Source organism: Poecile atricapillus, unplaced genomic scaffold (genome assembly GCF_030490865.1).
Source record: "Poecile atricapillus isolate bPoeAtr1 unplaced genomic scaffold, bPoeAtr1.hap1 scaffold_270, whole genome shotgun sequence".
Lineage (NCBI taxonomy): Eukaryota > Metazoa > Chordata > Aves > Passeriformes > Paridae > Poecile > Poecile atricapillus.
In genome coordinates, this window is record NW_026709073.1 from 34033 (window position 1) to 44972 (window position 10940).

Below are 10940 nucleotides of genomic sequence, written 5' to 3' on the forward strand. Positions count from 1 at the left end.
CCCCAAAAACCCCAAATTCCTCAGAAATTCCCCCAAAAACCCCAAATCCCAAAACCCCCCCAAGACTTCCCCGATTTTCCATCAATTTTCACTCTGAAATTCACCCAAAAATGCAAAAATTCCCCCCAAAATCCCAGTTTTTGCAGCAAATCCTCCCCCCAAAATCCCCATTTCCCAAATTTCCCCCAAAATCCTCCTTGAGCCCCCCCAAACCCCCCAAAAATCCCAATTTCCCTCCCCAAATCCCAATTTTCTCCCCAAATTCCCCCCAAAAATCCCAGATTTCCCCCCAAATTCCCAGGACTTCCCCTTGATTTCTCCCAAAAATCCCAGATTTCCCCCCAAAATCCCAGGTTTTCCCCATTTTCTGCCGGTTTTCCCCCATTTCCCCCCAAAATCCCATTTTTCCCACATTTCCCCCCACTTCCCCCCATTTTTCCCCCCATTTTTCCCCCATTTCTTCCCTATTTTTCCCCATTTTTTCCCCATTTTCCCCCATTTTCCCCCCATTTCCCCCCATTTTTCCCCATTTTTTCCCATTTTTCCCCATTTTCCCCCATTTTTCCCCATTTTTTCCCATTTTTCCCCATTTCCCCCCCGTTTTTCCCCAATTCCCCCCCAAAAATCCCATTTTTCCCCTATTTTTCCATATTTTTCCCCATTTTTCCCCATTTTTTCCCCATTTTCCCCTCTTCTTTCTCATTTTTCCCCATTTTTCCCATTTTTTCCCCCATTTTTTCCCATTTTTTCCCCATTTTCCTCCATTTTTCCCCATTTTTCCCCATTTTTTCCCATTTCCCCCCATTTTTTCCCCATTTTTCCCCATCTTTCCCCATTTTCCCCCATTTTCCCCCATTTTTCCCCATTTTTTCCCATTTTTCCCTTTTTCCCCCAATTCCCCCCATTTTTCCCCATTTTTTCCCATTTTTCCCCCATTTTCCCCCCCATATTTCCCATTTCCCCCCCATTTTTTTCCCTTTTTTTCCCCATTTTTCCCCCCATTTTTCCCCATTTTTTCCCCCTTTTCCCCCCATTTTCCCCCATTTTTCCCCCATTTTTCCCCATTTTTCCCAATTTCCCCCCGTTTTTCCCCCAATTTCCCCCCCTCACCTTCCTGCACTCCCCTCCCCCACACCCCCCTGGGCACCCCAGGGTGGGGGAGGGGCAGTGGGGGGGGCAGGGCCGGGGCTCCACCCGAGCCCGGAACCCCCCCGGCTCCGTCCCGTTGGATTCGTAATAAAGAACCAAAATCCCTGGAAATCAACCCAAAATAAAAAGGTCAGGAAAAAATTCCTGGGAAATTTTGGAGTTTTTGGGAAAAAAACCTGGGAAAAATCGGAGCTGAAATGGCAAAAAAAAACCCAAAAAATCAGGGAAAAAGGAAAAAAAAAAAACCCCAAAATTCCCAAAAATCTTCCCCAAAATCTTCCCCAAAATTCCCAAAAATTTTCCCCAAAATTCCAAAAAAATTCCCGGGAAATTTGGGAATTCCCCCCAAAAAAACCCGGGAAAAATCGGAGCTGAAATGGCAAAAAAAAGCCCCAAAAAATCAGGGAAAAAGGTAAAAAAAAATTCCCAAAATTCCCAAAAATTCCCCAAAATCTTCCCCAAAATTCCCAAAAATTCCAGGAAAATTTTGGAGTTTCTGGGGAAAAATTTGAGATAAAAATCCCCCCAAAAATCAGGGAAAAAGGTTAAAAAAAACCCCCCAAAATTCCCAAAAATTTTCCCCCAAATTCCCCAAAATTCCAGGAAAATTTTGGAGTTTCTGGGAAAAAAAATCCGGGAAAAATCGGAGCTGAAATGGCAAAAAAAGCCCCAAAAAATCAGGGAAAAAGGTAAAAAAAAAATCCCAACATTCCCAAAAATCTCCCCAAAATTCCCAAAAATTCCTTGAAAATTTTGGAGGTTTTGGGGAAAAAAACGGGAAAATCTGGGAAAAAAATTCCAGAAAAATCTGGGAAAAATAACCCAAAATGAAATAAAAATTCCCAAATTTCCATCCAAAAAATTCCGAAAAAATTCCTTTAAAAATTCCCCAAAAATTTCCTAAAAAATTCCCAAAGAATTCCAAAAAAATTCTGAAAAAATTCCTAAAAAATTCCTCAAAAAATTCCAAGAAAATTCCTTTGAAAATCCCAAAGAATTCCTAAAAAAATTCCCAAAAAATTCCCAAAGAATTCCAAAAAAAATCCTAAAAAATTCCAAAAAAATTCCAAAAAAATTCCCCAAAAATTCCTAAAAAATTCCCAAAGAATTAAAAAAAAAATTCCAAAAAAATTCCTAAAAAATTCCCCAAAAATTCCTAAAAAATTCCTAAAAAATTCCCCAAAAATTCCTAAAAAAATTCCAAAGAAAATTCCCCCCAAATTCCAAAAATATTCTGAAAAAATTCCAAAAAAATTCCAAAAAAATTCCAAAAAAATTCCTAAAAAATTCCAAAAAAATTCCCCAAAAATTCCTAAAAAATTCCCAAAGAATTCCAAAAAAATTCCAAAAAAATTCCAAAAAAAATCCCCAAAAATTCCTAAAAAATTCCCAAAGAATTAAAAAAAAATTCCAAAAAAAATTCCTAAAAAATTCCTAAAAATTTCCAAAAAAATTCAAAAAAAAAATCCTAAAAAATTCCTAAAAAATTCCTAAAAAATTCCCAAAGAATTCCAAAAAAATTCCAAAAAATTTCCTAAAAAATTCCAAAAAAATTCCCAAAAAATTTCTGGGGTTTTTGGGGTCCCTGATCCCATTTTTGGGGTGAATTTTGGGGTTTTTGGGGTCCCTGATCCCATTTCTGGGGTGAATTTTGGGGTTTTTGGGGTCCCTGATCCCATTTTTGGGGTGAATTTTGGGGTTTTTGGGGTCCCCGATCCAATTTTTGGGGTGAATTTTGGGGTTTTTGGGGTCCCCAATCCCATTTTTGGGGTGAATTTTGGGGTTTTTGGGGTGAATTTTGGGGTTTTTGGGGTCCCCGATCCCATTTTTGGGGTGAATTTTGGGGTTTTTGGGGTCCCTGATCCCATTTTTGGGGTGAATTTTGGGGTTTTTGGGGTCCCCGATCCCATTTTTGGGGTGAATTTTGGGGTTTTTGGGGTCCCCGATCCCATTTTTGGGGTGAATTTTGGGGTGAATTTTGGGGTTTTTGGAGTCCCTGATCCCGTTTTTGGGGTGAATTTTGGGGTTTTTGGGGTGAATTTTGGGGGTTTTGGGGTCCCCGATCCCATTTTTGGGGTGAATTTTGGGGTTTTTGGGGTCCCTGATCCCATTTTTGGGGAGAATTTTGGGAATTTTGGGGTGAATTTTGGGGTTTTTGGGGTCCCTGATCCCATTTTTGGGGTGAATTTTGGGGTTTTTGGGGTCCCTGATCCCATTTTTGGGGTGAATTTTGGGGTTTTTGGGGTCCCCGATCCCATTTTTGGGGTGAATTTTGGGGTTTTTGGGGTCCCTGATCCCATTTTTGGGGTGAATTTTGGGGTTTTTGGGGTGAATTTTGGGGTTTTTGGGGTCCCTGATCCCATTTTTGGGGTGAATTTTGGGGTTTTTGGGGTGAATTTTGGGGTTTTCGAGGTCCCTGAGTCAATTTTTGGGGTGAATTTTGGGGTTTTTGGGGTGAATTTTGGGGTTTTTGGGGTCCCTGATCCCAATTTTGGGGTGAATTTTGGGGTTTTTGGGGTCCCTGATCCCATTTTTGGGGTGAATTTTGGGGTTTTTGGGGTCCCTGATCCCATTTTTGGGGTGAATTTTGGGGTTTTTGGGGTCCCCGATCCCATTTTTGGGGTGAATTTTGGGGTTTTTGGGGTGAATTTTGGGGTTTTTGGGGTCCCCGATCCCGTTTTTGGGGTGAATTTTGGGGTTTTTGGGGTCCCTGATCCCGTTTTTGGGGTGAATTTTGGGGTTTTTGGGGTCCCTGATCCCATTTTTGGGGAGAATTTTGGGAATTTTGGGGTTTTTGGGGTCCCCGATCCCATTTTTGGGGTGAATTTTGGGGTTTTTGGGGTCCCTGATCTCATTTTTGGGGTGAATTTTGGGGTTTTTGGGGTGAATTTTGGGGTTTTTGGAGTCCCTGATCCCATTTTTGGGGTGAATTTTCGGGTTTTTGGGGTCCCCAATCCCATTTTTGGGGTGAATTTTGGGGTTTTTGGGGTCCCTGATCCCATTTTTGGGGTGAATTTTGGGGTTTTTGGGGTCCCTGATCCCATTTTTGGGGTGAATTTTCGGGTTTTTGGGGTCCCTGATCCCATTTTTGGGGTGAATTTTGGGGTTTTTGGGGTCCCTGATCCCATTTTTGGGGTGAATTTTGGGGGTTTTGGGGTCCCTGATTCCATTTTTGGGGTGAATTTTGGGGTTTTTGGGGTGAAATTTGGGGTTTTTGGGGTCCCCGATCCCATTTTTGGGGTGAATTTTGGGGTTTTTGGAGTCCCCGATCCCATTTTTGGGGTGAATTTTGGGGTTTTTGGGGTCCCCGATCCCATTTTTGGGGTGAATTTTGGGGTTTTTGGAGTCCCCGATCCCATTTTTGGGGTGAATTTTGGGGGTTTTGGGGTGAATTTTGGGGGTTTTTGGGGTCCCTGATCCCATTTTTGGGGTGAATTTTGGGGTTTTTGGGGTCCCCGATCCCATTTTTGGGGTTCCCGTACCTGACTTGGCCTCCAGCTCGAGGCTGTGGGGGGCCCCTCCCCCACAGAGGGCCCCGATCAGGGTGGGGTCTCCCTGCACCCCTCCCCCATCCAGCAGCGCCGGGATCCCATCGAAGGCGTAGACGAAACTGCCCTGGAAATTCGGGAAAATTCCGGAAAATTCCAGAAAATTCCGGAAAATTCCGGGAGATTTGGACACTTTGGGGGTGGCTCAGAGAGTTCCAAGCTTGGAAATCCCCCCAAAATCCCCCTTAAAGCCTCTAAACCCCCAAAAATCCCAATTTTCACCCCCCAAAATTGCTCTAAAATACCCAAAAATTCAGATTTTCACCCCCAAATCCCTCTAAAGTCCCCAAAAATCCCAATTTTCCCCCCAAAATTCCCCTTAAAGCCAATAAACCCCCCCAAAAATCCCAATTTTCACCCCCAAACCCCTCCCAAAATCCCAAAAATCCCAATTTTCCCCCCAAAAATCCCAATTTTCCCCCCAAAATCCCCCTTAAAGCCTCTAAACCCCCCAAAAATCCCAATTTTCACCCCAAAAGTCCTCTAAAATACCCAAAAATTCAGATTTTCACCCCCAAATCCCTCTAAAATCCCCAAAAATCCCAATTTTCCTCCCAAAATTCCCCTTAAAGCTCCTAAACCCCCAAAAAATCCCAATTTTCACCCCAAAATCCCTCTAAAATACCCAAAAATCCCAATTTTCACCCCAAAATCCCCCTTAAAGCTCCTAAACCCCCCAAAAATCCCAATTTTTACCCCAAAATTCCTCTAAAATCCAAAAAAAAATCCCAATTTTCTCCCAAAAATCCCCCTTAAAGCCTCTAAACCCCCCAAAAATCCCAATTTTCACCCCCAAACCCCTCCCAAAATCCCAAAAATTCAGATTTTCACCCCCAAACCCCTCTAAAATACCCAAAAATCCCAATTTTCCTCCCCTAACCCCCCCAAAAATCCCAATTTTCACCCACAAACCCCCCAATTCTTCCCCAATTCCCCCTCAGACCCCTCTAAATCTCCCCAATTCCCCCCAGACCCCCAATTTTTTCCCCAATCTCCCCCCAGATTCCCCAAATTTGGGGAATTTGCCCCCCCAGACACCCCCAATTCCCCCCCAACTCCCCAAATTTGGGGAATTTGGCCCCCAGACCCCTCCAGACCCCCCCAATTCCCCCCAAACTCCCCAAATTTGGGGAATTTGCCCCCCCAGAGCCCCTCCAGACCCCCCCAGACCCCCAATTTTCTCCCCAATTCCCCCCCAGACCCCTCTAAACCCCCCAAAATCCCTCTAAATCCCCCCCAGAGCCCTCCAGACTCCCCCAATTCCCCCCAAATCCCCCCCAGACCCCCAATTTTCTCCCCAATTCCCCCCAAAACCCCCCCAAATCCCCCCCAGACCCCCCAATTCCCCCCAATTCCCCCCCAAACCCTCCCAAATCCCCCCCAGACCCCCAATTTTCTCCCCAATTCCCCCCCAGACCCCCCCAATTCCCCCCCAGACCCCCAATTTTCTCCCCAATTCCCCCCCAGACCCCAAATTTTCTCCCCAATTCCCCCTCAATTCCCCCCCAGACCCCCCCAATTCCCCCCCAAACCCCCCCAAATCCCCCCCAGACCCCCAATTTTCTCCCCAATTGCCCCCCAATTCCCCCCCAGACCCCCAATTTTCTCCCCAATTGGCTCCAAATTCCCCAAATTTGAGGAATTTTGGGGTCCCCACCTGGCAGGACCCCTCTGCCCTGAGGCTGAGCCCGATCCGGGGGCACTCGGGGCCGGGGCGGGGGCAGGGCCGGGGTCCCCCCGAAACCGAGAGCAGCCAAAGGCAGTGGGGGAGGGGCTCCTGCCCATCCCCCCCCCTCCAGCCCAGCTCCAGAGGCTCCGTCAGGGGCAGCAGCTGCCGGCCCCGGCAGCGGAGAACGCAAACACCCCCGTGCCTGGGGAAAAGAGAAAGGGGGTTTGGGGGGGGTTTTAGGGTTTTTGGGGATTTTTGGGTATTTTTTTTGGATTTTTTGGGGATTTTTTGGGGATTTTTTGGGGATTTTGGGGGATTTTTTTGGGATTTTTTGGGGATTTTTTTGGGGATTTTTTTGGGATTTTTTGGAAATTTTTGGGATTTTTTGGGGATTTTTTGGGGATTTTTTGGGATTTTTTGGGATTTTTTTGGGGATTTATTTGGGATTTTTTGGGGGATTTTTTGGGGATTTTTTTGGGATTTTTTTGGGATTTTTTTGGATTTTTTTGGGATTTTTTGGGATTTTTTTGGGGATTTTTTGGGGATTTTTTCGGATTTTTTTTTTTATTTTTTGGGGATTTTTTTGGGATCTTTTGGGGATTTTTTGGGAATTTTTTGGGATTTTTTGGGATTTTTTGGGGGTTTTTGAGGGATTTTTTGGGGATTTTTTGGGGATTTTTTGGGGATATTTTGGGATTTTTTGGGATTTTTTTGGGGATTTATTTGGGATTTTTTGGGGGGATTTTTTGGGGATTTTTTTGGGATTTTTTTGGGATTTTTTTGGATTTTTTTTGGGATTTTTTGGGATTTTTTTGGGGATTTTCTGGGGATTTTTTCGGATTTTTTTTTTTATTTTTTGGGGATTTTTTTGGGATCTTTTGGGGATTTTTTGGGAATTTTTTGGGATTTTTTGGGATTTTTTGGGGGTTTTTGAGGGATTTTTTGGGGATTTTTTTGGGATTTTTTGGGGATATTTTGGGGATTTTTTGGGGATTTTTTGAGGATTTTTTTTTTTTTTTTTTGAATTTTTTAGGATTTTTTTTTGATTTTTTGAGATTTTTTGGGAATTTTTTGGGGAGTTTTTTGGGATTTTTTGGGGAGTTTTTGGGGATTTTTTAGGATTTTTGGGGGGATTTTTGGGGATTTTTTTTGGATTTTTTTGGGGATTTTTTGGGATTTTTTTGGGAGTTTTTGGGGATTTTTTGGGGATTTTTGGGGGAATTTTTGGGGTAATTTTTTTAATTTTTTAGGATTTTTTTTTTAATTTTTGGGGATTTTTTTGGGCCATTTTGGGGCTATTTTGGGCTATTTTGGGGCCATTTTGAGCCATTTTGGGGCCATTTTGGGCTATTTTGGCCATTTTGGGGCTATTAGGTCTATTTCAGGCTATTTTGAGCCATTTTGGGGCCATTTTGGGGCTATTTTGGGCCATTTTGAGCCATTTTGGGGCCATTTTGGGGCTATTTTGGCCATTTTGGGTCTATTTCAGGCTATTTTGGGATTGGGGTGGATTTTTGGCCATTTTTGGGTTATTTTTTCCATTTTTTTTTGGTTTTGGTGTCTCACCTGGGGTCCCCGTAGTATCCAGGTGCACACCTGTCGCAGTGGGGGGCGGGGCCAGGGTGGATTTGGGCCATTTTGGGGCTATTTTGGGCTATTTTGGCTATTTTGGGGTTATTTTGGGCTACTTCAGGCTATTTTGAGCCATTTTGGGCCATTTTGAGCCATTTTGCTTTGGGACTATTTTGGGCCATTTTGGGTCTATTTCAGGCTATTTTTGGCCATTTTGGGGGCTATTTTGGCCATTTTGGGTCTATTTCAGGCGGTTTTGGGGCTATTTCAGGCCATTTTGGGGCCATTTTGGGGCTATTTTGAGCTATTTTGGGGCTATTTTGGGCCATTTTGGGGCCATTTTGGGGCTATTTTGTGCTATTTTGGGGCTATTTCAGGCCATTTTTGGGGCTATTTTTGGCCATTTTTGGGTCCATTTTTTCCATTTTTTTCAGTTTTTGGCTCTCACCTGGGGTCCCCGTAGTATCCAGGTGCGCACCTGTCGCAGTGGGGGCGGGGCCAGGGTGGATTTGGGCCATTTTGGGGCCATTTTGGGCTATTTTGGGTCTATTTCAGGCTATTTTTGGCCATTTTGGGGCTATTTTGGGGCTATTTTGCCCATTTTGGGTCTATTTCAGGCGGTTTTGGGGCTATTTCAGGCCATTTTGGGGGCTATTTTGGGGCTATTTTGAGCTATTTTGGGGCCATTTCAGGCTATTTTGGGCAATTTTGGGGCTATTTTAGGTCTATTTCAGGCTATTTTGAGCCATTTTGGGGCATTTGGGGCCATTTTGGGGCTATTTTGGGCCATTTTGGGGCTATTTTGACTGGTTTTGGGTCACTTTTTTCCGTTTTTTCCAGTTTTTGACTCTCACCTGGGGTCCCCGTAGTACCCAGGGCCGCACCCTGTCGCAGTGGGGGCGGGGCCAGGGTGGATTTGGGGCCATTTTGGGCCATTTTAGGGGTCTATTTTGGGCCATTTTGGGGTTATTTTGGGCTACTTCAGGCTATTTTAGGTGGATTTTGGGGCTATTTTGAGCCATTTTGGGTGGATTTTTGGCCATTTTGGGGCTATTTTGGGCCATTTTGGGGGGGGTTGGGTGGATTTTGGGCCATTTTGGGGCTATTTTGGGCCATTTTGAGCCATTTTGGGGCTATTTTGGGTCTATTTTGGGCCATTTTGGGTCTATTTTGGGCCATTTTGGGGCTATTTTGGGCTATTTTGGGTGGATTTTGAGCCATTTTGGGGCTATTTTGGCCATTTTGGGGGCTATTTCAGGTGGTTTTGGGTCTATTTCAGGCTATTGTGGGTCTATTTTGAGCCATTTTGGGGCTATTTTGGGCCATTTTGGGGCTACTTCAGGCTATTTGGGGTGGATTTTGGGCCCATTTTGGGGCTATTTTAGGTCTATTTCAGGCTATTTTGAGCCATTTTGGGGCCATTTTGAGCCATTTTGGGGCTATTTTGGCCATTTTGGGCCATTCTGGGCTATTTTGGGCAATTTTGGGGCTATTTTAGGTCTATTTCAGGCTATTTTGAGCCATTTTGGGGCTATTTCAGGCCATTTTGGGGCTATTTAAGGCCATTTTGACCCATTTTGGGGCTATTTTGGGCCATTTTGGGGTCCATTTTTTTCCATTTTTTTCCAGTTTTTGACTCTCTACCTGGGGTCCCCGTAGTACCCAGGTGCGCACCTGTCGCAGTGCACGCCCGTGGTGGGGGCCAGGCAGTGGCAAACGCCGGAGCCGCGGTGGCAGAAGCCGCGCTCGGGGTCGCCGTGGCCGTGGCAGGCGCAGGGACGGCAACCGCCGGCACCGCCGGGACCGAAACTGCCGGGACGGCAGCGCTGGCACTGCGGGCCCTCCGTCCAGTCTGGGGGGAAAAATGGGAGAAAATGGGGTTAAAATGGGAAAAAACGGGGTTAAAATGGGAAAAAAATGAGAAAAAACGGGGTTAAAATGGGTTAAAATGGGGTTAAAATGGGGTTAAATGGGATTAAAATGAGAAAAAATGCGGTTAGAATGGGAAAAAAATGGGGTTAAAATGGGAAAAAATGGGAAAAAATGGGAAAAAAAACTGGGTTAAAATGGGGTTATAATGGAGTTAAATGGGATTAAAATGGGTTAGAATGGGAGGAAAATGGGTTAAAATGGGTTAAAATGGGGTTAAAATGGGTTAAAATGGGGTAAAATGGGGTAAAATGAGTTAAAATGGGTTAAAATGGGGTCGGCAAACCGCCGGCACCCGCCGGGACCGAAACTGCCGGGACGGCAGCGCTGGCACTGCGGGCCCTCCGTCCAGTCTGGGGGGGAAAAATGGGGTTAAAATGGGAAAAAACGGGGTTAAAATGGGAAAAAACAGGGTTAAAATGGGAAAAAATGGGAAAAAACGGGGTTAAAATGCGAAAAAACGGGGTTAAAATGGGAAAAAAATGGAGTTAAATGGGGAAAAATGGGGTTAAAATGAGTTAAAATGGGGTTAAAATGGGGAAAAATGGGGTTAAAATGGGTTAAAATGGGGAAAAATGGGGTTAAAATGGGTTAAAAAGGGGTAAAATGAGTTAAAATGGGTTAAAATGGGGACGGCAACCGCCGGCACCGCCGGGACCGAAACTGCCGGGACGGCAGCGCTGGCACTGCGGGCCCTCCGTCCAGTCTGGGGGGAAAAATGAGAAAAAGGGGTTAGAAGGGGAAAAAATGGGAAAAAATGGGGTTAAAAATGGGTTAAAATGGGTTAAAATGGGGTAAAATGGGGTTTGGGAGCCTCTGCCGGGACGGCAGCGCTGGCACTGCGGGCCCTCCGTCCAGTCTGGGGGGAAAAAATGGGAAAAAAAGGGGGTTAGAATGGGAAAAAACGGGAAAAAAAGGGGTTAAAATTGGGAAAAAATGGAGTTAAAATGGGTTAAAATGGGAAAAAATAGGGGTAAAATTGGGGTCAAAATGGGTTAAAAAGGGGTGAAATGGGGTTTAAATGGGGAAAAATGGGTTAAAATGGGAAAAAACAGGGTTAAAATGGGGTTATA

The 10940-nt window shown here is 44.6% G+C and overlaps 1 protein-coding gene across 1 annotated transcript in view; it reads right to left on the reverse strand.

Moving 5' to 3' along the window:
- The window catches only part of LOC131574367 (multiple epidermal growth factor-like domains protein 8), a gene marked incomplete at both ends in the record, with an annotated part of 41126 nt that extends 30553 nt beyond the window's left edge, over positions 1–10573 (reverse strand). Inside the window, 5 exons of the mRNA XM_058828807.1 lie at positions 1111–1253; positions 4632–4764; positions 6355–6568; positions 9583–9790; positions 10508–10573. Coding sequence (XP_058684790.1) covers positions 1111–1253; positions 4632–4764; positions 6355–6568; positions 9583–9790; positions 10508–10573 — 764 coding nt within the window. The remainder of the gene's footprint in view (positions 1–1110; positions 1254–4631; positions 4765–6354; positions 6569–9582; positions 9791–10507) is intronic.
- Between the last annotated feature and the right edge of the window lie 367 nt (positions 10574–10940).